Consider the following 27,912-nt stretch of genomic DNA (forward strand, 5'->3'; position numbering starts at 1 on the left):
AATCAATAAAAAAACAATGAAATAAAGTTTATGTGGGACTCATTTCTTCATTCATCATGTTACACAATTCAGGGGCACTATTATTACTTTTTTAATGATTTAAAAACAATGTCATCTCATTTTTAGAAGCAGAAAAGACTGAATGGGTCTTAACAAAAGCCACATTTATGAATACAAAACTAACCCATAACTATAATATTGTTAGAATCCCCCATAAAGCATCCATCCATACAGATACAGCACACAACAGCCGGTATCATTTTGTAACAGTTTTATTGGTAGATATTTACATTTGAGATTATTACATATCTATCATACATTGTATACTGTATCTTGGTAGGAAGTCTAAAATACTTTGCATATGACGGGTTTTCGCAGCAGCACTTAATCCTCTTGTGACTTTTCTGCTAAATGATTGTGTTGGACGCAAGCTGCCACAGATATTACCTTTGGTTCAGAAACCCCTTCTTGAAGCGTTGCTTTGCATAGACAGGAGAGCCACGAGTTCAGAACATAAAAAGAGGCAGGAGAAGAAGAAAAGGGAGGGTACATTCACAGGTTTAAAGGGATCTAATAGACTAGTGCGCCAAGCTGAAAGAGAGTCTGTAGCTCAAAGAAACCAACTTCAAATACTTGGATCTCTGTACTGACGCAGCAAGGAGAGACAATGCACACTACTGCTTTTGTGTTTGTGTTGAAAACTGTTTTGAACGTAACTCAAAAGATGTGCAACAGGTTATGATACACAGGCTTCACTCTTTGAGGCGAGTGGAAACAGGCAAAATCGCCTGTAAATGGAATGGAGGTTGAAAATTGGATACAAAAAAATGTGTGCAACTTTGTAAAAGGGAAAGAAAGTATGATTAAGAAGTGTAACACTGCCTTTCACCATTGCCTCAAATGTTGCCAAGTGTATCAGGACCTTTTGTGTGCAGACCGAATTCAACTCCAATCTGAGATTTTAAGGGATTGCTACATCGGTAACACATGCAGTCAGGAACCTTGGCTTACTAAAAATAGTAAAAACAACTAGAATCTGCAGTTAACAGAATTGCATGTCCGCACTCCCCTGCTTTCATGCAAAAACCGTGTTGTTCAAACAATCGTCGAAGAGATCAAGGTCCAAATAAAAAGCATACAGGTCATGCCGAGGTTATAAACACAGAGCGACTGTGATCCGTATCTGAGGACAGAAGGGTTGCCTTGTTTTCCTATGCTGCAAGGTCAGACATAATGGGACATTGTCTGTGGCCTGAAAAAGGACACAGTGGATCTACTGAAGAGGAAGGTTCACTTGAGAAATACGTACCATGAACCAACTGAAGCTTATGAAAATGTGTCAGTCTTGTTCCACTCAAAAATGAGTAAAATCTTATCATATGAGTTGAAGGAGTTGATTAAAACTTCACCAATCACTCTGCTGTATCACTTCTATTTCAGAAAAAAAAAATCTACAATTATGCCTAAAGCTGATGCGGAATGGGCGAACGAATGAGTTTGCTGATGGCAGCTGACGGTAATGTTCCGATCAGCATGGGATTATTGTTCAAAAGAAACTTTCTTCGACTCTAAAAATGGGAAAGAAGGAAGGAGAAGGCCATAATGTGCGGGTAGGCATCAGCTATAACTCCTCTACTGCAGGGGTTCTTAGGTTTTTTTTTGTCATCCCAATAAAGTTCTGTTCATTAAAAGGTATTAGTATTCTTGTCATGCAAGGAGCCACCTTGAAACAAGCCTCTTAAATACATTTTGTCTGTAGCCGGAGTTTAAGAAATGCTGCTCTAAGTGGGTTCAGACCGGACGAGAGCGGAGGTGATAGCGGCTGAGACAGACGGACGACATTGCGGTGTCGGTACGGGGGGTACACACTGCCATTTTCGTAAATCATCTGATACAGAGTTCATTTGAAGTTCAATGTCAGGAAGTCATGCTAATGTAAGATACACACTTATAAAACGAACCAACATAAAAACAAAAGTAATGTGGTTTACACTATAAGAGTAATACTATTGCTGTGCACATTGAAAGCTTATGTCGTTTTTTAAAAGTTCTCTTACGGCGTGACGTACAAAAAAAGAAAAAACGTTACAAAGAGCGTCTTTGTACTACGTGGAGAAAGGCACAGTTGGCAATCCTGATTACAACAGTAGTTTGGGATAATGTGCTAAAAGGTGAGTCTTTCAGACGACAGGCACGCTATCAAGCCGACGTAAGCATGTAGTATTAAAACGCACACACACACACACACACACATACACGCAGACACACACTGCACGGCTTTCACCATTCGCAAAATCTCAGCATGCGAGCTCAATTAACTGCAACTCTAAAAAAGCAAAACACACACACAGCTTCTCTCTCTCTCTCTCTCTCATTCGTCCACCACAAAAACAAAACAAGTACATAAAAAGAGCCCAAAGTACATTGGAAGGCTGTCATGGAATGATAGGCATAGAGTAAAACGAGGGAACATTTACAAAATCTGTTCTTGGCTGCGTCGGAATTGTCTAAAAAAAATCCTTCCTTTCCTTAATACTCTTCAGTAACACTTTACTTGAAGTGCATCGGTGAGGTATCACAGGTGCATTAGAGTTTTGCTTTTTAATGTTATAATCACAAGCAATTTCATACGTTATCACATGAATGTTGTGAGATCGTTTATAGCTATTCAGTTGTGGCACAAAGTATCCCCCGTAGATTCGCACATTGTGCCTTACAGTATTGCATTCTCATCAGAATGCTTAGAACGCACTCGGAATATGCTTGCAACACGCCTCGGCTGCCTTGTAACACCTTATAATACCTTACGAGCAACGCTTCAAGCAAAGTGCCACTTACTTTTCCTCGACCTCGCGATAAAAAACGCAAAAGACCGCGGGAGGCCGAGGAGAAGCCGGAAGAGAAGGCACGTTTTTGAGACAATCGCAAAAATGACTCGAGGGTGAAGTCGTCCCTTTCGGCGCCGACTCGGGCCTAACTTCAACCGTGAATGGAGAAATTGCAAAAAACAAAAAAGGGCCCCTGACCCGATATCAGCGTTTCGGGGGCTACTTCACCCTCCGCCCCGGTGCCTGGGCCCGTTCGGTGGCCTGCTGTCCATGCGGCTGCTGCCGGCTCACGTCAGCAGGCCCATACGGGTCAGCTTGGCCGACAGGAAGGAGTGGAGGACGAACACCACCGGCTTGGGGCCCGAGTGGAGGTCAAACACCTGTTGGGAGGGAGGAAGGAGAGAGGACAAGAGAAAAGAGGAAAACAGCGGGGTAGAGGAGGCAGGAAGAGAGAGTCGCCAGAAGAATCAAAATTAAAAGGTGATAATTGCAACATTTGGATATGGCAGGTGGGAGATCAAGCAAAGGATTACTATCACACATCTTCCCTCAGGTGGCCCGTAACGTACCATTTCTCCCTCCGGACCCCCGAAGTCCAGGTAAAGGTTGCGTATCCCGTCGTCGGCAGACATCTTGAGCTTCTCGAAGGGGTACCTGAACAGCACGGCGCCCCCGGCGGGGTCGGCCGGCTCTCGCGTCACGGTGAAGCCCTTCTCGTAGTGCAGCGTCAGACGCACGTCCTGCCTGTTCATTGTGCAACCTGGGACAGTAGGTGGGAGGGGTGTTAGAACAGGACAGGAAATAAGGGAGGAAGTTTGGTTAAAGATCTGTGCTCAGGCCCATACAGTCACTAATGCCAATTCGTGGAGAGAATTTCAATGGAAGATAATTAACAGATTTTTCAGAACACCACAAAGTGTGGCAAAGATGAATCCAAACCAGTCAAGTAGATGTTGGAGGGGATGTGGAGAGACCATGGCTACCCATTTGCATATATTTTGGCAATGCCCATTGTTAGATAACTTTTGGAAATCAATTTTTACTACTGTGAACAAAGTATTAGATGTTGAATTGGTAAGAGACCCTCTGATAGCAATTCTTGGGATGAAACCGGATGTAATTCACAGTAGGAAAAGGATGTATCTCTTACAAATATTATTAACAGCAGCAAAGAAAGCAATTACAAAAAGATGGCTTAAAAAGGACCCCCCCACCTATGATGAGTGGTTAACAATTCTAAGAAGCATTTATACAATGGAAAAAATTACATATATGCTAAGACTACAGAGAGAAATTTTTATAGAAAGATGGACACCACTAATGGAGGCAATTGGGGAACATTGGGATTGATAACTGAACGAACATATACTTAGTAAGGAACTGGACTGCAGGTGATGATCTGAGGTAGTTTACTGTGTCTTCTTTAAAGTGAGACAAAATAAACAGGAACTTTTATTTTTTATTTTTTGATAAATAATATGGATATTTTCCTATGTATATTGGACTGAATATGTAAGGTGAACTTGTATATAACCCATGTTTAGTTTTGTTTTGATATGTTTGTGTTATTTACGTTGGTTATTTTCACTATTGTTATTATTATTATTTCAATTTGTTTTGATTTATTTTTATACATATTTTCATGTTGAATTGTTCGGATATATAAAACTCTACAAAAATTGTAACCCCTTGTAAAGGAAACTGTCAACCTATGTTGAAATATTTTTGATGTAAAAGGGGATGTGAGAAATAACCAAATAAAAAATAAGTTTCAAAAAAAAAAAAAAGAACAGCGGTAGGGGTCTGAGTGGGTACGTGTAAGTGTGTACGGAGAGGTGGACAATATGTGCACAAGTGTGTCTGCAATATGTCTCAATATTTAAAGCTCCACGAAGTGACTTTGCAAATAGGACAAATCTACGACATCTAAATGAGTGGGGATGGGACGCTCGTCTCTTTTGCAGCCCTGCTCTGATAAGACAAGTGTATTTTTACAACAAAATCTTGCCCAGTGCAGCTTTAAACGTGCGGTCATCTCATTCGAAGCGCTTTCATGTGTATTATTGTAACTTGAACAGTCTGAATGTTCCTCCACAACTGTGTGTTTGTGTAGCAGCGGGACGGGGAAGGAAAAAAAAAAGCCTGAGGTTTTCCAGCGCTGTGACTGCAGCCAACTATTGTTCTCTGCTGAGTGGAAACATTCTCCTCCGCTGGCTCCGACTTCTGCTTTTCCTACGCAGCGTTTCTCTCTCTGTGTGCGACATTTAATCTGCGGCGCATTACTACCGAGTCGCTCGTCGTCAGAAGCTTCCTGCGTCAGAGGATCATCATGCCATTTTAAAGCCTGTGTACAGAAATGTATGTAAATGTGGAGCTTCTTGTTCAATTCCTTGTACTGACACTGCTCAATACAGTCAAACTGTCCTTGAGCAAAGGCATCTAAACCTCATGGAAATATGTCTTATCCAACTGGCAACCTGGGTGCTGAAAAGTAGCTAACATTAGCCAAAATACCGTGATACTGTGCTACAAGAAGCCATCTGGACAACGTGGTTTTGTCTGTCCTTATATGCAAAAATAACCCATTAAGGGTTTAGTTTGAAAACACAATATATCCATTTTGAAACATAACTCCTACCAGAAATCACTGCATAAAAGTTCCTTAGTAATCCTAGGTCCTTAGTGATTTAATCCTCAGAAGTGAACCTGGGTCCTTCTCCTCTCCACAAGCTGTATGTAATAGGCACACATGCATTCACCCAAACGTATGCATGCACACATATTGTATGCAGCCAAACACACAAGTGCGCAAGTAGGTTTGCAGGAGAAAACGAATCAACCCACATGCGGACACACACGTCAGGTCTTTCTCAATTTGTTCTTGTCTGTTTCTATGCCTCCATGATGTGTTAGACAAAATATGCAACGGCCGAAGTACGATTCCAAAACTACAGAACACAGAGGACGGATCAAGATCCCAGAAGTTCACTTGCCAACAGAGGAGGCATCGGATGGTGACTTGGCCGACGAGAACGAAAGGAAAACTCTGAGGGTTCTGTTTTCGTGACGGCCCACGGCGGGTGGCGGGGCACTGAGCCGGCGAAGTGGCATTTTCGTTGGGCGCACACACACAATTTTTTTCTCCCCTGTAACCATTTGATATTTTGGTGACTCGCCATGAATGAGAGGCACAGTAGGGGGGGTTTCAGTAAAGTTTGCACAGTGCAATTTTGGTGTCAAGGATTCCAGGGATTTGCACTTGCACTGCCCGCCTGCTAAGACCAGGTCAAAAGTGCATGGCGCAGTGTTCTGTCAATTTGACTTTGATATATTTCCCTCAAGCAGGAAAAAATAAGATACAACATTTTCCGTTCTAACTATATACACATGTGGCTGTGGTGTGAGTGACTGTCATCCAACATAGAAGTGTCAGTACGTGGAGGCGGCACCATCCTCTATAGATGTCAGGGATCTGGTGGATGGTGGACGCTCCCCTCCTGTAGCCAAACTGTCCCTGCTGTTCGCCACCAAGCTCTGTTTGGCTCTTTGGCCTAACATCACTGAACCGTTTCCTACATTCAGCAACAATTCTCCTAGAACCAGAGCAACACGGTAACCAAATGTGTTTGGTACATTCCATTTGCTTTCTCCAAGCAAATGGAATGTAAGGTGTCGTATATCCACTTGTGGCGATTCCCGCACAAGGACTGTTCTGCTTTCTCCATCAAATTCTCAGACGCAGAAAGACGCAGAGCACACTGCTTTTAAAGGGAAGGAAAAGAAGAGATTTGATTGGTCGTGACTGATGTGACCTTTGCTCTCTGTTCTTCATCTCAAACTGTAAAGACGTTCTCTGTTCTACAGTCCATCAAAAAACAGTAAAAGATGCTCTGTTCTCACGTTCTAGAGAAATTTGTTCTCTCCAAGACAACTTGGGAAGAACGTTCTCTACAAGGACACAAGTATTGACTTTGAATTCTTGATACTAATAATGCGCACACACACCAACACACACACACACACACACACACACACACACGCAATCTCACCGATGGAGACTTCTTTGATAAGCTCGGCGGCGGCGTGTCCGCCCTGCACCAAGGCTCGTGTCCACGAAGACAGATCCCAGTGGGTCTCCACCCGGAAGACGTGGGACTCGATGCCCCGCCCCGTACCTGTCCGGGTGGCAAACACCAGGTCTGACCCCTGGGCTGGAGAGCCCCGGGCGCTGCCAGAATGCACCAGCCTGCAGGGAGACACGGATGATGTAACATGGAAATATGATAAGGCATTTGTTATCTTTACCCTCCTCCAGGTTCTCCTTGTTTTGCCAATGCTTCTGCCTTTGCTCTACTGTATTCTTAGTTAGGATAAAGCTGCTATTACCCAGTATCTCCATAGCGATCATCAAAGTTTCATCTTATTACTTGACAAATCCAATAAATACCCAAATCAGTCAGTAAGCAAAATCAATAGAATAAAACAAAATGTAGGACTGTGGGACCGATATAGGATTTTACCACTGCATACAGTAAATATGCAGAGCTAGCTGAATCATCCTCCTGTCTGCTGTCTTTACCTTGTGGCTAGCAGTGGGTGGGTGAGCAGAGGCATGGACCAGGCCTCTCGGCTCCACGGCACCGATTCAAACAGCAGGATGTCTTTCTCCGTCAGCGCCATGACCACCGGCCTGAACTGGTGGCGTCCGCCGTCCAGCTGGACCTATCGGAGACAGAGGGCGGGACATGTCAGCGCGGAGGGGTTTACAGTAGGGTTAGATTGATATATTGGTTTGGAGTGATGTAGCTTGATAGTGTCCAGCTATAGTGATGTAGTTAGATCGTGTGCAGCTATAGTGATGTAGTTTGATCGTGTGCAGCTATAGTGATGTAGTTTGATAGTGTACAGCTATAGTGATGTAGTTTGATCGTGTGCAGCTATAGTGATGTAGTTTGATCGTGTGCAGCTATAGTGATGTAGTTTGATAGTGTGCAGCTATAGTGATGTAGTTTGATAGTGTGCAGCTATAGTGATGTAGTTTGATAGTGTTCAGCTATAGTGATGTAGTTTGATCGTGTGCAGCTATAGTGATGTAGTTTGATAGTGTTCAGGTATAGAGGAGTTAAGAGTCTCACCCTGACTGTCTGATCTGAATTGGGTGATTGTGGTTAAAATAGAGCAGTGTATGCGTGCCTGAGTCACGGCTGAGTGACTGGAGTGTTTGCAGAGTTATCGTGACGAACCAGGTGGTGTGTTTGGGAGTGCAACTGACGTGAGTAGGTAAGCCCTGCAGGAAGTGGTGTAGCGCAACGGAAACTTCTATTGGTTTTCCGTCTCCGTTTCCTGTCTAACCTCAGCCTAGATAAATAGAACCACACACATCCATACATTCAACACGGCCTTGAATGAACACTACATCAACATTGTTCACAGAACAAGACATGAATTGAAACTAGCCCTGGGTTATTTTTTAATGGAAATGTTGAAGTTTATGATTAAGGCTAACCCAGGGAAACAAGCATTTCCTGTTTGCTGCTGCAGTAATTGCATATCTATAAAATCTTGCCTTTACGCTTCCTTTTAAAATGCTGGGAATTTATTTTTCTGTCATGTGCCGAGACAGAACTATTGGTGTACTGTACATCTATACTCAGGGAGGTTTAGGCAGCAATGTCAGCCAGTGTGTTTGAGGTCTGGGTGTGAGCAGTGATGTTGATAAGGCTTTATATCAGCTCATAAAGGTGGATTCATTGAGTTAAATTGGCCTTTCTCTCCACTACATCCCTAACTGTGCGGAATCACTAGAGAGCCTGGCAAATAAACAGAAGTGTGCAGAAGTCCCATCTACAATGGGAGACAACCTATTATGTACAGTATATACGCTGCTTCATGAATAACAAAGCACTCTGCGAGGGGAAAATGAGATCCGGGAACACTGACTGAAACGAAAACTGAGCCGTTTCGGTACAATACTCCTACCTTCCTATCTGATTTACCACAGAAAAATGCACCTTTTACATTCACTGTAGGTTAATGTGTAACATATAAAGTTACCTCTATCTGTAAATCTGATAAATAGCTGACAATGCATACTTGCACATTTGGACACATTTCTGCATATTTGTTCTCCTATTCGCACACCTGATCATGTGAATAGCTAGTGATGCACATTTGCACATAAGCTTCAACCTGGAAATCTGTCACTGAAGATGTATCTGTATGTATTTATTTGCTGCATTATTTTATGTGTTCATATGTTCGATTGTTGTACTTATTGTTTGTCAAGCCCCAAGCGACCGAAAGGGATTTTTACACATATACAAACGTGCACGTAGCGTGCAGCTTTAAGATAAACCGGGCCTGTAAATACCTGTTCAGCCAGCCAGCCGATGTGCTTGAGGTGGGGGTGCGTGGAGGCCGAGGACGAGGACCCCAGGTAGGTGTTGATGTGGGCCAGGGTCTGCGGCAGCAGGGCGGCGATGTTGGTGTGGACGGCCGTGAACCAGGAGTTGGCGCTGGGGCCGTCTTTGCAGCGCAGCACCACCGTGTGCTGGCCGTCTGGGGAGTGGAGCTCCAGCAGCCTGGAGGGGGAGGAGGGAAGGTCAGTCGCTAGTCTTTTTGGGGTCAACAAAAAGACTACAACATGATAAACATCTTTTCTTCGTCTGTTCAGCCATGGTGGCTATCACTGCTCATGCTAACTACCCAGCTCTTCTTCTATTTATTCCAAACAAACTGGAAACATAAAATGTATCACCACCTGTGTACCAGAGGATTTTTCCCAGGTAAGAGCTATCAGACACCGGCTGTTTAGAACAGACAATGGAAAAGCTTTCATGAACTGACTATAGTTTGATGATGATTTAAAGACTGCATATGATAGTATAGTATTACACCTATAATACCTAAGGGAAAATGTGTATGCTATGCTGTGTCATATTTACACCTAAATTATATTCAGGTATTATTCTTTGGATGGGAGTAATCAATATATTTCCACATTTTCACACACAGTACACAAATAATATTCCCCTTTAAGGAACATTAGCAGTTTTAAGATATTAATATCCAAAATCATAGAAAATATTTCTATCAAAGCTGATTATCTCTCAGACCAAACATTCCAAATGAATGAAAAGAAAATCAAAATGGGGAAAACAACCCACACACACCCAGTGGCAAAACACACACACACCCAACCACACCCAAACTCCCACATACTCAGGTATTTCTCTCTCTCTCACACACACACACACACACACACATACATACACAAACAAACATTCAGTGGGTGCCATATCTGTGTCTCAGACCTGTTCTCCAGGTCGGGCATGGTGAGGTTTCTGCTGATGAAGCACATCTTCAAGCTGATGACCTTCCTATCCTTGGGCGAGGAGGAGCTGCTGTGTTTGGGCGACCCAGAGTCCTCGCTGCCGCTGTAGCTGGGAGACTGCGGGCGCACGCCGTCCCACGGCAGGTCGGCCACCAGGGACGGCTTCTTGAACAGCGGGGAAACCTCGCGGATGTACTTCACTGTGGGGGGGAAACGCACAGGGAGAGGAAAAAAATGAAGTGACATACATCCACACTAGAGATAAAGATAGCAACAGAAAAGTCTGACTGAATTATGTTTATTGTGGTGCCACAGATCTTTCTAGCGATGGCATTGGCTTGCTAGAATGTAAACAACAATTTAAAAATGTCATTACAAAGTGCAAACAACATAACATTGATGGAGAGCTTGTGATTCATTTGTGATTACTACAGCAGAATAAAATGGAGCTAATATCACCATTCATTTTTCTGCCCCATGATACGTATTGTTACATTTTTGCACTGAGATGTATTGAATTTCGATATATCGTCCCATCCCTACAATCTACCAGTGAACCGATATTGGCCTTGCATTAAAAATCAGATATCACCCTGTGTGGTCCACCTCTGATATGATGGATATGATGCAGTTTTTTTTATTACATATTTATTGTAGAATCAACAGTACACTGGTTGTCTATGGGAATTCTATTGATTCTAATGACACATTTTGCATTCCACTCAAGTATGAATGAATATGTTTTATTATGATTATTATAGAATTAGGTCATGCTGATATAATGTATTTATAATATAATGTATACAGTATTTTTGGGAAAAAACAACAAAAATATTTAAATGAATATTTTTATTCACTACTTCAGTGACCCCCTTAAACATATTCACTTAGGTACTTTGTATTACTCAAAAAACTGCAACACATGTTCATCAGTATGGGTTCTATTCTGAATTTTTGAAAAAAACTTCACAGAAAGTGTTAGCGGTAGGTAAACCAACATGAAATTGTTGAAATGTTGGAAAGAACGTTCTGCTCATTTTCCATTTTATTATTGAGGTCAAAGGGTCAAAGGTCAAATTTAAAGATGTTGGCTATCAGCACGTACACAGTATCTGCTGTCGGCAGCTTCAATCCAAAACTGTCAATAGAGGTCTTCCAAAATCCCATAATCGGTCGAACCCTAATTGCCTGATGTAATAGGCTACTTCTAAAGGAATCAATATGCGGAATGTGAATCAACCCATTGGATTTCAATCACATGAATCACATCTAACAATAAATGCTCCATAATCTAGCCCTTTTATCCAATATATATATATTTGGGCGATTTATACCCATATATTTCACTATTTCGAGCAACACGGAAGGACAGAAAACATTTCACCAGTTTATTTAAAGTACCAGTAATCATCCTACTACTTTTAACTAGTTTCAGTGACAGGCCAAGCCAATTAAAGCTTTTTTTTTAAATGATGTTCGAGTTCCATGGATACTCCTCTTTATCATGTAAGAATAAACACATGTCCGATTGCTGCAGTTTGTCAGAGTACAGCAAAAACTATCCCGGGCTTATCCTTGGAAGCATGACAGTTGTTGAATATCTATAGATCTGCAGCAGATAGTGTGTTGATAGTTTGACCATCTGTGGGATTCCGCCCAATAACACACAGTCACTCAGGATATATGGTGCGGAACGCTGTGGGATGTTTTTTTTCAAAGAACTGAGCACCCAATCTCCCATCAAATACACTTGCTAGCCGACTTTTCTTGCTTTGAGACAGCTGTGGTGCAGTACTATCAACAATCAGCTTGTAAATTGATGTGGAACGGCCTATCGCCTTTCCCCAAGTACTGTGATCTTAAAAATTTGGCAGGGGACGCCGACCTTGTCCGTGTGTTTGTCCAACCTCAAGTTTAAACATTCCTAATTATTCATATTTTATCCGAATGGAAAAAGGGCATTGATCATATTTCGGCCAAGCATTCGCAAAGTAAACAGTCCCCGCTATCTGCTAGCGTGTCTTAAAAGGATATACTGGTCCCCAGTGTGGAATTAGCTTAGAAAAACAAGAGTTAACTTGGCGGTACAGCTGTGAGCTTGGCAGGTTGGCTGTTTGGAGAAGAATGGCTTTCGCTCCCGATATGATGGATTCAGTTTCCAAATTTGGTCCCGTGGCCTCGTCCCCCTCCCGCCCCCCGCCAGCCCACAGTCACGTGCCCCCCGCTCGCTCCTCCACTCTTTTATCCTCCCTTTTACATGCTTACTTTTTCCTCTGCTATCAATCTTTCCCCCACCGCATACTCTCTTAGTCTATTCATGCTATGAAAAGCACAGGGCGTGCTCAATGTGTGTGTGTGTGCGAGCACGAGAAATGAAAGAGAGAAAAACAGACTTTGTCAATGTGTGCATGTGTGCGTGTGTGTGTGTGTGTGTGTGTCCGTCCACTGGGTTGGTCTGCTCTCTCTGAAACCTGAGATGAGGCTCTGAAGAGGTGAGGTCATTCTCGAATGTAGGCTGAGATAGGTTTGTGAAAGTGGGTGTGTGTGTGGGTGGGTGGGTGTGTGTGTGTGCGAGCTGGAGAAATGGAGGGAGAAAGTCAGACTGTATATGAAAGGGTGTTTGTATATGACTGTAAGAGGGACAAAGAAAACCAGAGAGATGAATAAGACAGTCAGACTTGATGTACAAAGTCACAGAGAAAAATGACTGAACCATAGATTCAGAGAGAGAGAGTGTGACTGTGTGCAAACTGTGCATGAGTCCATGCATGTTTGTGTGTACATTAAACTATGTGTGACTCAGAGTGAGGGCGGTGCTGGTAGTAATGCTGGGGCAATGGGCCAAGACGTGGAACCTCATTTACTGGCCCTCTTAACCACTCTGCCCATACCGACTGGGAATATTTCTGCATACGTAAGTGCTTTGGCCTGAGTCAATGAGTGCATGCACATACGCATTCCTGAATGCCCGTGTTTATGTCTGCGTGTGCGCGCACGAGTACGCGTGCACACCCAAATCCTCGTCTGTGTATGGGAGCCGGCCTCTGTGTGCACAGCCCTCGTTTCAGACTAATAATCAGATCTGCAGCAGAGATGTTCAGCTGAGATATTTTCCAGCCACAGACTCAATGCTGCATTTGTGGTTGTACAAGTCGTAGTCTTTCTTTTTTTCTTCAAACACTGTCTCTGTCTCCATCGCTTACTATCGTATACACTGACTGCCATCAGCAACGCTGCAGCAGCCTGTTGGTTTTTGAATGTTGTCCAGCATTAGCAGTAATAGTTTATTTGTTTATTTGTTAGGATCCCCATTAGCTTTGCCCTAAAGCACAGCTAGTCTTCCTGGGGTCCACATTTAAAAACATACATTAAACACTACAGTCAACACAAATGGCAAACATAAACATAAAGATAAACATAAGACATATATTTAAAAAAAAATAAAAATAAATAACATTAATATGTATGAGTAAAACTTACACTGATGACTCTCAACAGTTACCGGCAAAAACTACAAATCTGCATATGCATAACATCCTACAAATATGATGTTCCTAGGTGTTTCCTCAGCAGGTGTTGTTGCTGATGCATGTACTGTAGTGTCATCTGCGTACATAGTTAATTTAGCATTTTTTAGTACGAGAGGTAAATCGTTGGTAAAAATGGAATACATAAGTGGGCCTAGGTGATAGTAACAGCAATACTAATAATAATGCTACTACAACTACCACTACTACAACTACTACTACTTATATACGATAATATCGAGTATCACAATATTTTCCGTGGTACCAAAGATCACCCTACCAAATATCAGCTATTAAAGCCTAAAAATTGGATGTGATTTAGAGGAGATAAAACAAAATACAAAAAAAATAAAATAAATAAAAAATAAAAAAAGATCTGATAATAACGTATATCACGATATTTTTGCAGGGCAGCATTGCGATATAAAATTTTGGATATCGGCCAAACCTAACTACTAATACTAAAAATAATTATATTTTCATCACACCATGTAAAACAACTGTGAAGTGGTTTACAGAGAATAAAACAATAATAAATGAAAGATAAACAAGATAGCCAATAAGATAAACAATAAAGTTAGACTTGAATATAAACGGTACTGAAATCTTCATGCTTTTCAAACAACTGAGGACCAATCAGTTCTCTGCACCTTCTGACTGTTGGCCAGTGAACAAAATTTTTCCAAATAGTTCCTCTCAAGTGTGGAGCACCACCACAACAGTGGTGCGACATTACATAGGCTACATGTTACAGGTTTGAAATGTTGCTTATATTCTTAACCAGAGCAATTTACAGTGCAAAACATCCAAAATTACAAGCAACCAAAAATAGGGAGCACAGAGTTCAGCAATGCGCTTATAATACTCATAAGACCATAGAACAATCCTGTAAAAACGGAGCACTACAAAAAGAAACAGAATAAGAGCTGTGGAGAAAGACAGAAGTGATTTTTGAAAAGCAAACAGAGTGCCACTTCCTGGACAGATGAGTTTTCAGTCTACGACAAAAGATAGGAAGTGGCTCTGCTGTTCTGACTAGAGTAGGAAGGTCTATCTACCATTGGGGAGCCAAGAGGGAGAAGAGTCAAAAGTGGGTGATGACCAGGCCAGGCAGGGAAGGCATCTAGGGTTGGACTGTGGTATGGAGGTATGGGGGGTGCAGAGGTGGACCATGGTCTCAAGGTATGGGGGTGCAGATCCATTCGCAGCCTTGAACACCAGCACCACAGTTTTGAATTCGATAAGAGCAGCCACTGGCAGCCAGTGACATGAGGTTGAAGATGAGGCAGGCTGCAGCATTCTGGATGAGCTATTGAGGCTGTATGGAGTGCTTCAAGAGGCCTGTGAGGAGGGATTGCAGTACTCCAGACAGAAAAGGACTAGAATATGAACAAAGAACTAGGCTGAGTTCCTGGTGAGGAAGGGTCTGATTTGGGCGATGCTGTAAAGCGCAAACCTACAATATCGTGACAGTCTGTTGTCTAGAATCAGACATTTTTTGGCAGTTCAGGCAGGAGTCACTGTGGTCTTTACAGGTTTTTAAGAGGACAGGATGTTCCAGGGAAATGTAACATCTCAGTCTTGTCGAGACTGAGTTTGAGGTTTGGGCAGACATCCAGCTGGAGATGTCAGGAAGACAAGCGGAGGTGTATGCGTCAACCCGAGTGTCAAAGGATGAGAAAGATAAAGTTGCATTGAGTGTCATTGGCATAGCGGTGGAAGGAGAAGTTGCGCGATGTGATGATACAGCAAGCGATATAAGTGTAGGGAGAGAAGAGGAGGGGACTCAGTACTGAGCCCTGGGGGACTCCGGTGGAGAGGGTGCAACGATGAAAATTCCCCTCCACAATACTAATAAGTGACAAGTAAGACAAACCATGAGAGAATAGACATGGAGAGCCCCAGGTCAGCAAGGCTGGCAAGGTAGTACAATGTATGAAACAAATCAGTGGGACTTGGACAACATCTGTACCAGTGCCTGTGTGGAAACAAAGGCAATAAGCTATAGGAGTAAAAGTTAAGAACTCTTAGGCCCGGATCTACTAACATGTCGCAATTCCCGGCGCAGCGCAAAAGCAATTGCGGGTGCAATTGGTACCGCCAGCGCAAGGTATTTACTAAAGTAGGGCACGCAAATGAGCAGAGGTGCAGATAATTAATTAGAATTGTGACTGCGCTAATACAAGGGCCAAACAATGCGCACAATAGCCCATTAGCAGCAACGTAATGATGGGGAAAAGAAGCGCAAATGTCTCTCCAGTGGAGCTGGAAGTGTTGGTGGCAGAGAAAACACCGTTTTACCCGCGTGTAAAAAGTCACTCTGGGATGACATAAAGTGAATGCAGTTGGGCACCACAAGCGCGATTTAGTGGAGGTAAAAAGCGCTGGTATGATATGAGGTGAGCCAAAATGCTTACCATAAATAAAGCCAAAGAGGAGCCTTAACTCCCTTGGAGGAGCAAGTGCAGGAGAGCCTGACTGAGACGCAGGTGCCAGGTGTGGGAGGGATGGAGAGGGTGAAGGTATGGTTACATATAGCTGGAGAAGCCGCGCGCACACCTCCCCACTGTAGTGACAGTTATTACGCACACATGTTGTACTGTTTTCATCAAGGCAATGGCGCGGAGATATTGGCTCATAATAAGTGTCAGCAAATCCAGAGAAGAGCGTGCAACTTTTCTTTTTTGTATATTTAGGTAATAGTCTGCATGTTGAGTACGTATTCTGCCACTCCGCCAATGAGGCTTAAATTGTACTTTTTTAAGTCAGCATACTAATACTAATACTAATAATACATACTAATGACTGCGTGTTATGCTGTGTAGATGACTGTGTCACTTTGATCTTGGAGCCGGTTCCAGAGACAGTTTCAGCAGAGCTATCCTATGCGCAAAATGATAAGACATGCTTTTTCTAGGTCTTAAATTCTGTGCGCAATCGACAGGTGTTAACGGCCACCGCCTCTTGATAAATCACGTCCACTGCCAATTTCCATAAATCCCTCCTTTTATTTTGCGCCTCAGCCTTGGAACACCCACAAATGCATATGCAATTAGACCAAACCGCAAAAAACGGCGCACACAGATCAACCCATGATTTCAGGCGCAAATGCCCTGTGCGCTGTCTTAGTAGATCAGAAAACAAGGTTTTAGCACCCGCAATGCGATTTGCGGTGGCACAAACCTTTAGTAGACATTTCCATAGTCAGTGTAGTAAGTGATCCATGGCTAGTGTAACTTCATGGCTAGTGTAACTTCAGCCACAGACAGGTTGGACAAGGTGAAACACATATTGTGAAGAGTTCCACTGGTTTGAACAATGAGAAAAATACAGTGGACTAAATGCTGTATGTGCATACATGTTAATGCTTTCCAGAACAAAAAGCCTTTTTCCTGTTACTTACAATCAGTCTCACCAGAGTGACAGGGAAAGAGGATATGGGAATGATTCATTTCCCAGCATTGGCAGGGAGTTTCACAATCATGGCTTTTCTCTGTAGAGGGGAAAGTGAAAGTGTCCTCATTGACGCACTGAGAAGCTTGGTGTGCCAACTTTGCACACATATAATAATGTATAATAAAATTTTATAATAAGGTGACCTCCAGTTGGTAAAAATCATAAGGTAAACAACCACTAATATGAACAAAAACGTACTACTTACTACTATTACTACTTACTATGGTGTATACTGTTCATTTATGTCATTATGTCATTAGCTGAAGATTATTCTTCACAACAATTATGGCATTACATGAAATGACAGCACGTCTACATAAAATGTGTGGTCATGTTGTATAGTGAGACCGATCAGGATTTTTCCATAAGTTTTCGGCCTGGCATGTGCATTTTCCCAACTTTCTCATCGCCCAGAAATTCATTTTCCATACGTTTCCAGATTTCCCAGGCCTGACAAACGACATACTTCCTTATTACAGTCTATTTCCCTCAGCTATTGTGCTGTTTTTTTCTCCTTTTCCACCATTATAGACAGATTTATAATGCTTGCGATGCATATCTGTCTGTCAGTGTTGTCAGTCCTTCGGTCTGTTGGTCTGTTTCCCGACCTCCCTGTCTGTCTGTCCCATCTGTCTGTCTGTCCTCGGGTGCTGTTAAAAGAACTCATTAGTTCTGTCAGGCCTGTCACTCAGCTCCATTTCTGCTTCTAATTAGGCCTGTACACAGAGGACTACCAGCTCTGTGTGTATGTGTGTGTGTGTGTGTGTGTGTGTGCGCGCGCATCTTTGCCTCTATATATGTGTCTATATGTGTGTATTATGCATGTGTGTGTGTGAGAGAGATTCCCCAGAGGTACCATCCAACCTCCCATAAGGCTGGCTCATCTGCCTCGCTTCATACCTCTCTGCCCACAGCAAAAAAAGGAGGAGGAAGAAGGATAGAAGAAGAAGGAGAGGAATGCAAAAGGCAGAAGGATCTGACTCGACACATATTTGGTTGTGGCGTTAGTTGTGGCGTGAGTCCGTGTTCAGCCTGTACTGCTACTCCCCCCCCGCCCTTCTCTCTCACCACACACACACACGCACACACATGCGCGCACACACACACACACACACACACAAAGTAATCATCTTATGGTATGGTTTGAAATAATAGCTTACAGAGTGGTAAGTCAGTCAGTCAGACCCCGGCCTCTGTTTTTTTCCCCCCAAAACTGACCAAAAATTCCCCTGCGGTTTGGCCAGCTCCTCTCTCTTCCCTCTCTCGCTCTTCTCTCTCTCCTCCCTCTCTCCGTCTGTACACCCTCTCCTCCCTCTCTCACTTTCTTGCTCTCCACCTCTCCCTCTGCTTCTTCGCCCTCTTCCTCCTCCATTCCCTCTCCTTCTCGCGTTCCCACACCTCTCTCATTCAGTCCCCACTCTCTCTCTCTCTCTCTTTCTTCCCACATTGTTACCCTCCCTCTTTCTTCTTCTACTCCCATCCCTCTCTCCCTCCCCCTCCCTCAAAGTCTGTCTCTGCCAGACCCCTAATGAGAACAATGTGTCAGAATGCAGCTCCTATGGAGGGAGCAGTGTGTGTGTGTGTGTGTGTGTAGAGCGCTGGTTGTACTTTGCTCTACACCTTTCTCATGGGGTTCCCCTTCAAGTACACACATGTGCACATAGATAAACAGCTGCATGGATGTATGAGCCTTCTAATGGCGGACTGTTTTGTCATTTAATCCCTAACATGCACTAGTCACTAAACATTAGCCTCTAGTTCTTATGTTTTAGTCACTAGTCACTATTCTGCCAGTTACTAGTTGCAACTAGTAATTTTACTAGTTGATTATATAATATATACTAGTTACAATTTAGGTACTTACAAGGTATACAATACAAGGTACTTGTAACTAATTTGTTTTTTACTAGTCACTGATCTGTTTTTACTAGTAACAATTTAATTTAGCAATTTAAGACTAGTACTTTTTTCATACTTACTAGTGACTAATTAATTATTTGCTATTCACTATTATGTTTTTACTAGACATAAAACATAAAATGACATAAAATAATAATATTTTTAACTGAATCCTATAGGGCTACACATTTTAGATAGCTATTTTAGTTATTATGCATTAGTTACTAGTAACTATTTATTTAACACTAGTTCCTATTCTAATTTTTACTGTTCGCTATTCTTCTGTTACTAGCAGCTATTAAATAGTGACTAGAAGTAATTTGATAACTTTTTTTTATTCCAAATGAAGATATCAACATTTTTCTTATTACTAGACTTACTACTTTTAAATGCTAATGACTCAAAACTAGATGTTGATACAATTGTAGGTTTTACTAGTAGCATCAAATGCAATAAAAACTAGTCATTATTGAAAAACTACTAGTCCCTATTGAATAGAAACTAGTAAAACTGGAACAGTCACTAGTGAAGTGGAATAGCAACTACTCTAAAAGTTACTAATAACTAATGAATAATAACTAGTAGAATTGGATTAGAGACTAGTGCTAATTAAAACGGTCACTAGTGAGTAATAAAAAACTAGTAGTAAAAATAACGACTAGTAGCTATCAGAATAGAGACTAGTGACTAAAAAATAAATACTAAGATAAGATAGCACTTTATTAAATACTGCTGGGTATGTTTTTAGTGACTAGCAACTTTTAACTGGCATAATAGTGACTAGGGAGAAAAAGAACAGTGCCAGTGGCTATTTTTAGTGACAAGTACATTTTAGGGAATAGATAATAAAATGGCACACAGATGGATGCAGAACGATGGCGGAGATGCAATCACTCAGCCACCTGTTGCAGTTATGTTCGATGGATTATGTAACGCTCTTCAGTGTGCCAGACGAGAATTGAACCAGACATGAACCAGTACACCAACTGGCGGAATAGTGACTAGAGACTAAAGAAAATAGGTACTAGTGCCTAATTTTTAGTGACTAGTGTCTTTTAACTGGCAGAATAGTGACTGCTAACTACAAAATAAATACTAGTGCCTAATTGTTAGTGACTAGTGCTTTTTAACTGGCAGAATAGTGACTAGTGACCAAATTATAAGCACTAGTTCCTAATTGTTAGTGACTAGTGTCTTTTAACTGGCAGAACAGTGACTAAAAAATAAGCACTAGTGCCTAATTGTTAGTGACTAGTGTCTTTTAATTGGCAGAATCGTGACTAGTGACAAAAAAAAGCACTAGTGCTTAACTGTTACTGACTAGTGTCTTTTAACTGGCAGAATAGTGACTAGTGACTAAAAAAAGTACTAGTGACAAATTTTTTGTGACTAGTGCTTTTTAACTGGCAGAATAGTAACTAGTGACTAAAAAACTACTAGTGCCAATTGTTAGTGACTAATGTCTTTTAACTGGCAGAATAGTGACTAGTGCCTTCTTCACACACACACACACACACACACACACACACACACACAAATGCATATGCATGCACACATGCAAGCATAATTGCATACACAAGACTGCACATACACGCAGATGCCCACATGGTCACACATGGTCGGGTCCAATATCTCTCACACACACACACACACATCATAACAAGGGAAAAATGAATTCCCTCATCTCCTCAAACACACAATGTCACACCTGCCCCCTTCTGTTTTCGGTCCTCTCTGACCTGGTTCAGAGGGAAGGCTTGGGACAATGATGCTGTTGATGTGTGTGTGATGAATCTGTTCATCTGCAACACCACACCATTACACTTAGGGATGCCCATAAATCCATTGTTTTTACGGTTGACTGTTCAGTGCGTGGTCTAAATGAGCATTTGAATATTCGGTGCCACATTTTACGAAAGGCTAAAGCAGGTTATGGACAAAAACTCAGTCCCATCACTTTCTGCTCTCTGTCATACTGATCCAACAGAAGTATTATTTTTCTATTGATTGACAATCTAGAGCAGTGATTCTCAACCTTTTTCATATCAAGGACCACTAATTTAGTCCACATTAGCGCTACAGACCCCCATTTGATGAGATGTTGTCTCTCGGCCCCAAATCTGAGAATATTTGTATTATGATTTAGATTATGATCTAGTCCAGAATTCCATGACTGTCTCTATTGTAGGTAGAGAGATAACCACATGACCAAAACAGTCATTCTTCTACATTCTCTAACTGTGTTCACTTCTTGTAAATGGAATAATGCTGAAGTTTAACAATTCATCAATTTGCTGGGGACCCCCTGGAACGCCCTCAAGGACCCCTGGTGGTCCCCGGACCCCATGCTGAGAACCGCTGATCTAGAGGACCAAGCCTGGACCTTGAATGTGAATGGCTGGCTGGCTGGCCTATGTCTTTGACCCAGAGAGAACAGCTGGATTTCCATCCAAATATTTTATTATCAAATCAGGAAGCTTAAAGGAAATGGCAAGTTTCAATAAAAATTCCTCAGTTTGGCCAAAGAGTCTTTATGCTCACTTGTGGCAGAAAAGATTTCTCAATAAAGACATTATGCAGTAAATAGTGATGGGTGTCGATGATTTGTAATGTAATAATAAGTAATGACGTAGGCTTGGTTCAGTCTTATGGCACAACAGTTGAAAAGTGGCTTTGGACATTCTGTAATGTTCTGTAATGTTCCAGAAATGTCAAACCTGCTGTTTCTCCCATGTGTAAGTTTCTATCTTGGTTGTATTGACAACCTCCAGACAGCATGAAATATGGCCAACATTATCTGACACCAAAGAACAATATTAACTTACCAATACTACTCAGCTCTTGAAAGACTCTATTTTTTCTCATGAATGCATTTGTTTTTGATGTTGTGTTTTGATGTTTTTGATTTATTCACTTCAACCCAACTGATGGAAACGCACCGAATTCGCGTTTCATTTTTTTTGCGACATCAAAAGATGGCTTCGAATTCGCCTGACAGTTGGATGGAAACATCGCTATGGAGGGAAATCAAAGGCCTGTCGCTCTAACAAGGCCCACCCTGCAGTGGAGTTCATAATGAGACAGAACTGACAAACTGGCACGGCCTATTTCGGGCGGCGCGGATTCACGCTCCGCGGCGGATCTCGCCCGGCGAGGACAGCGAGCGGCCGAGCGAACGGATGGTCGGCCGGGTTTTGGCCTCTGAACAAAAGGAAAGAACTGTTCCTCATCAGGGCTGTCCCCGTTTCATCAATGGCCTCTTTGTCTGCTTCTGTGCTGTTTTTATTCCTCCAATTATGCGCACAATGGGCTCATCCTGCGTCTCCTTCCACTGACCAGCAGGCTAACCCAGTAAGACATGAGGGGCTGGTGCAACGAGCTTTAACTAATCACTGGAACATATGGGACATTATGTCAGTCTGTCAGCTGGTGAAAGGGGGGCAGTAACTAGCAGTATGTCATGTCTAGGATGTGTGTGTCATGTGTTAACGGGGCGAAACCACTTGATTTAAGAAAAATTCATATTCCTGTGGCCTTGGAGTCTGCAGCTCCCTCCCAAAGCCACAAATCACACAACCTTGACCCTAACAGGATGTCATCAAGATGACAAATCTGGAGCTGTATACAAGCACCAGGAGACTGATTACAGACCTGCACTGCAAAAAATGTCCATCTTAACAAGTCATTTTCAGTGTTGAAATCCTAAAAGAGTGAAAAATCCTGCTTGTTTCTGGAATTTTCTCAGAACAAGTGTCAAGTAGGGCTGCAACTAACCATTATTTTCATTATCGATGAATCTATCGATTATTTTTTCAATTAATTGATTAGTCATTTAGTTTATAAAATGTCAAAAATAATGACAAATGCCCATCACAAGTTCCCAGAGCTTAAAATGATTCTTAAAATTGCTTGTTTTGACCAGCAGCCAAAAAAAAAACTAAGTATTGATTTAATAATAATATGAAACGGAGAAAAGCAGCAAATCTTAGCATTTGTAGAGCTGTAACCAGCAAATGTTTGGTACATTTACTTGTTAAATGACTAAAACCATTAATCGATTAGCAAAATTATATTCAATTAGCCTAATTTTCTGTTGATCGACTAATCGATTAGTCGACTAATCATTTCAGCATTAGTGTCAATAGTGTGAAACAAGGCAGAATCACGCAGATCACTCCGCTAGTCATCGAGAAAATAAGACTTGATTCAGGAAAAGTTGATTTGCATTGAAAACAAGAGAAGCAAGTGATTATTCTGGATATTTCTTGCAGTGTGTAAGTATTTGCTGAGCTACTATGGGCCAAATGGGATTTTTTTCTATGTGTTGCCAGTTCTGATAAGCAAAGTTGAGCACTGATTCAAACCAATAAAATAAACTCACTGTTCCTCTATCCCCTCCATTCCATCCATCACTTCCTCTACTGCATATCTCCTCTCCCTCTCCCTCTCCCTCCCCCTTCATGCAATGTTGAAAGAGTGCTACGAGCGCGGAGCAGCACAAAATGTCCAGGCTGGAGCCGCCGGTGTTGACCTTTGCCCTATATGCGCGCATACAACCGGAGGTCAGGAATGTGGGGCGCCTAAGCTAATTGTGAAAATATCTGGGGGTTTCTGTAGTGTGTACACGCCACAGGGGTCTGGAAATTCAAGCCTCGCTCTGACCGGCCGTCATTCGTTGCCTCAGACCCATGGGAGCCTACAAGGGAGAGACAGAGAGAGAGGGGGACTGGGAGGAAGAGTCAGTCCACAAACAACACAACTCAGCGCCTGTCGAACCGGCAAACAATGACAGGCAGCTGACACATTCCTCCAAACAGACTGCCGTGTTTGGCTTCACATCGCATCCTCATATCTACGGCCGAGGAGCGTCGGAATCTATCGGTCTTTCCGTGGAAAGGGCGGAAAGGGGGTTGATTTGGGTTCGACTTCGTTCAAAAGAGCGGAAATGTGTTGCACATTGATTAGTTCCTACAATTCTAGCTAGTCAGTATTCATCCGGCGTTCATTCCAAACCATTAAGCGCTGCATTTAGCCATTCCTGGCCCTAAGTTTCCTAAGCCCGAGGGCCCTGTGGCTTCTCTCTCTCCGACTCGCTCTCTTTCCACTTTTCTACTGATGGCACAGTTCAACATCAGCGTGCACACTTTCTGGTGTGCACATGTCTCTGCATAGATCTATGCACATGAGTCAGTACATATCTCCCAACACATTTTTGCATGTTTGCTACCTCCATCTATAAATATGTTTGAGAGAAATGCGTTAATGAGAACAGACAGCAATGTACTTGTCGCTTTTTCTGTACATACGGTTCCTCCCTCTGAAGTTTTGATAAGGCGAACAGCTAGTAATGCACACCTAGACCCTTTCAGTACATATGAATGACCATCTGTAGACCTGCTAATGTGAATACGATGCACATTTACTCTTTATATATGCTGTAAATACACATTTGATTTCTTCATATTGTAATACTTTACTCATTTACTATATATTGCCTATGTCTTGATATTTCTATTGTCTCTTGCTTCTTACATACTGGACACATTTAATAGTTTAGGTGTATTTCCATATAGTATACACTTTTTTCAGTATGTTATATCGCTGTTATTTTAGTCCATTACATTTACATAGTTGTAGTTACATTACATTTCTACTTACTGTTGAAATTGTTGGCTTTTATGTTTGAATACCTCATCTCATTTGCTATATTCTTATTTTCATTCCAATTTCCCAGCTGTATCCTATTTGTTGCTGCAATCACCCAATTTCCCCCAGTTTCATCTTCCCTTGCATCACCCTGTCCCTTTTCTTTCTCTCTCTCTCTCTTTCTCTTTTTATTTCTTTGTCCCTCCCCCTCCTGGACCATGTCACTGCAGCCACACAGAGACACATGTGATTTGCTCATGTTTACAGTGACCTCTTATCTAAAAGAACCCACACTCACTCAAATATACAGTACAATGTATCTAACTTTGACTTTGACCACGACTGTGGTTACTTTTCCTGTTTACACTAATCAAAGGCTTCTGTTCTGTTGATACTATTTAACCCCCCCCCCCCCCCCCCTCCCTCCATGCTGCCAGAAACATCAACAGCTGCAAGGCTGTGGAGTGTTTGTTTATGTGAGGTCGTCTGTTGTTACATCTTAATAAGTTATAGAAATGGTTATTTGTGTCGGTGAAAGCTGCGATACACCGAAAGTGACAGGAGTATCTAGAAAGTTCGCCATGCTTTAGTGATAGCAATGTGCATCCTGCTGCTCCCATTCAAAAGAGGCCAAAGGGTCGTGTATTGATGAATGTACCATCTTGTCAGTATAACAGGGGCGTCAATTCACTACACCTTAAGCTAGGCTATATGGCAAAGTTCCTGCATTTAATATCACTTGCTAACAAAACTTCTAGGGACAAAGTGGAGCAATGACTGATGACTGAGCAGATTTATTATTCAGTCAATGTGATAAATTAGGTCACCAAACTATCAGCTTAGAGGGAACACTGGTCCCGAATGCTCGCCTGGTGTGACATATTTTTAGATATGGCTTCCAAATGCACTTCTGGTGATTTTTGCTTGATGTTTTCGCTCTCCATTCTAGTGATAAAACATCAAACGTGGACTCGCTTAGGCTGTTTGGCGCCACACCTCGCCATATCCAACTGACGCTCGTGCCAGTATAACGCAGCTGGAACTAGGAAAGAGAAGTGGGAAGAAGAGTATACAACACAAGAGACTACTCTCGGCCTTTTGCAAATCCCCGCTCTCGCGTTGGCCAACTTACCCTCCAGCGTCACCTCTTTTCCTGCCTTCTTAAGCGCCTGCACCGCCAGGTCGTGTGTAGCCTCCCGGAGGTCGTTCCCGTTCACCGACAGGATCGCGTCGCCCACCCGGAGAGCCCGGCTCTGGTCCGCGGCGAGCCCCGGGAAGATCTTGGAGATGAGAATGGGCATCCGGTTCTCGCGCCCCCCCTTGATACTGATACCCAGCCCGCCGGACTCCTGTTTGACAACTCGGACTTTACGCACCGCTTCCGAGGAGCCGTCCAAACTGACGGGAACTTCGCCTTGCCTCGAACCGAAGCTGGACCCGGGACTGCCGTAGCTGGACCCGGGGCTTCCAAAGTCAGAGTTTGAGCCGTTATTTGGGTACTTCCCGGGGCTGTTTAGACCGTAGTTGCCGTCGTATTGACCCCGGTTGACACCCCCGCGCCCCGGGCTGCCGCTGCGCCCCCGCCCCCCGTGGTTCTGGTTCGGGTGTTGGTCTTGACTTTGGGTCGGACCGCGGCTCGGGTTCCCCGGAGCCGTTCCCGGGTCGTTTCCGTTCGACATGCCATTTCGCAGGCCCGCCGAAGAGTTGTAATCCAAGTGATTGGCCCCTTGTCCGGTCGCGTCCGCTTCGGCCGTTAAAGTCAGCGTTTCTCGGGTGAGTTCGGCGGCCACTCGGATCCAACGGTCGCGGAGCAGAAGGTCCAGTTGACCGTTTTTGTCCGCTCTGGTCCAAACTGCCATTCCTGGACGGTTAGCCTGCTCCGAGGCGGGCCGCTTTCACACTAAACTCATCATCAACTTTTTTCCTCTTTTCAGAGTGCGCACAAGCAGCGACTAGGCTACACTGGCCCGCATCGACACACCCACTCACACACTGACTGCAGGAAACAGGAGAGAAAAAAGAGCGAGAGCCCCCAAAAAAAGAGAGGGAGGAAAAGAAAAAACAACTGGCTGTGATGGGCCAGCCGGAGAGGGATTGTTGTTGAGTTGAGGCTCTAAGCTGTCCGACTATCACTATCAAGCTAGCCACAATAAAAACAATTACACTTCCGTTCAAAACTTTCAAAATAAAATAAATAAATCCCTTAATATTAAATCCCTTATTAAATCAATTTGCAACAGGTTACAAAGTGTTTTGAGTAATACAAAGTGCCAAAGTGAAAACAAGACAACACTAAACATAGTGTTCCCTAGAAATGATGCAGTCACCCAACTCAATCACTATCAAGTTATACATGTAAAATAAATCAAAGTTTCAAATCTGTTATGGACCAATGTAAATACATTTTTGTAAAGCCATGTGCATTGTCTGCTAGTCTTTTCTTCTTGTGGTGTTTGGTTTTGGTGGATTGGTTGATTAAAGCACAAATGATGCAGTCACTCCTTGGGCCAATCAGTCAATAAAAAATTTAAAAAAACCTTAGGGAGAAATGTTTTTTTCTTGTTTTTCAAGAAACTAAAACTGGTGGGAAATCCCATATGTTGTACACTGATAGTCCTAGAGGTAAATTTGTAGGGCAAGGATAGCTGGATATGTGGGCCAAATTTCATATCATTCAAACATGCAGTGTTTGAGGTACAGTATGACTGGTTACTAAGGTTTTTTTGACCTGTAGGTGTAGCGCCCCCCTTGGGACAATCAGAGTCATTTTGAAATGTCAGAAAGCAGTGGTGAGATGCATCATTCCTCCAAGTTATGTCCAAACCTGATCAGCATGTGTCTGATAACGGCATGATGGAAGAACCTGATCCATGGATTCCCCTCTACTTCATCACAGGGGACAGTAAAGTGCACATTTAAGGAGGAAACACAACTAAAATGAAAATATTATTGCTGTTCTGTACACCCCAATAATTTCATAAAAATTTTCAGCTTTTATTTTGAAAGCAATATCACCTAACTTCCGGCCTTATTCTGGCTAACTCTGCCTGACTTGACACAGCTTGTCTGTCAGGAGTAAAGTCGGAGCCGGATGACAGAGACAGCCAATGGACATTTAGACCTTTAGATTACTTATTCATGATAATAGAGGCGGGGTTTTATAGAGGCATTATAGATCCACTGACTGGGGACAAAGCCTTCTTCAGTTCACTACCAAGTTGCT

The 27,912-nt window shown here is 42.7% G+C and overlaps 1 protein-coding gene across 1 annotated transcript; it reads right to left on the minus strand.

The window, feature by feature from the left end:
* Positions 1 to 256: 256 nt before the first annotated feature.
* Positions 257 to 26,744, minus strand: sntb2 (syntrophin, beta 2). Its single transcript, XM_071911245.2, has 7 exons — positions 25,822 to 26,744; positions 10,142 to 10,361; positions 9,199 to 9,409; positions 7,408 to 7,550; positions 6,878 to 7,074; positions 3,398 to 3,588; positions 257 to 3,208 (listed from the first exon to the last, which is right to left on the minus strand). Exons 1-7 carry the CDS (start codon positions 26,546 to 26,548, stop codon positions 3,116 to 3,118), a joined length of 1,782 nt encoding a protein of 593 aa, XP_071767346.2. The 5' UTR covers positions 26,549 to 26,744; the 3' UTR covers positions 257 to 3,115.
* Between the last annotated feature and the right edge of the window lie 1,168 nt (positions 26,745 to 27,912).

This window comes from Centroberyx gerrardi, chromosome 4, assembly GCF_048128805.1.
Source record: "Centroberyx gerrardi isolate f3 chromosome 4, fCenGer3.hap1.cur.20231027, whole genome shotgun sequence".
Lineage (NCBI taxonomy): Eukaryota > Metazoa > Chordata > Actinopteri > Beryciformes > Berycidae > Centroberyx > Centroberyx gerrardi.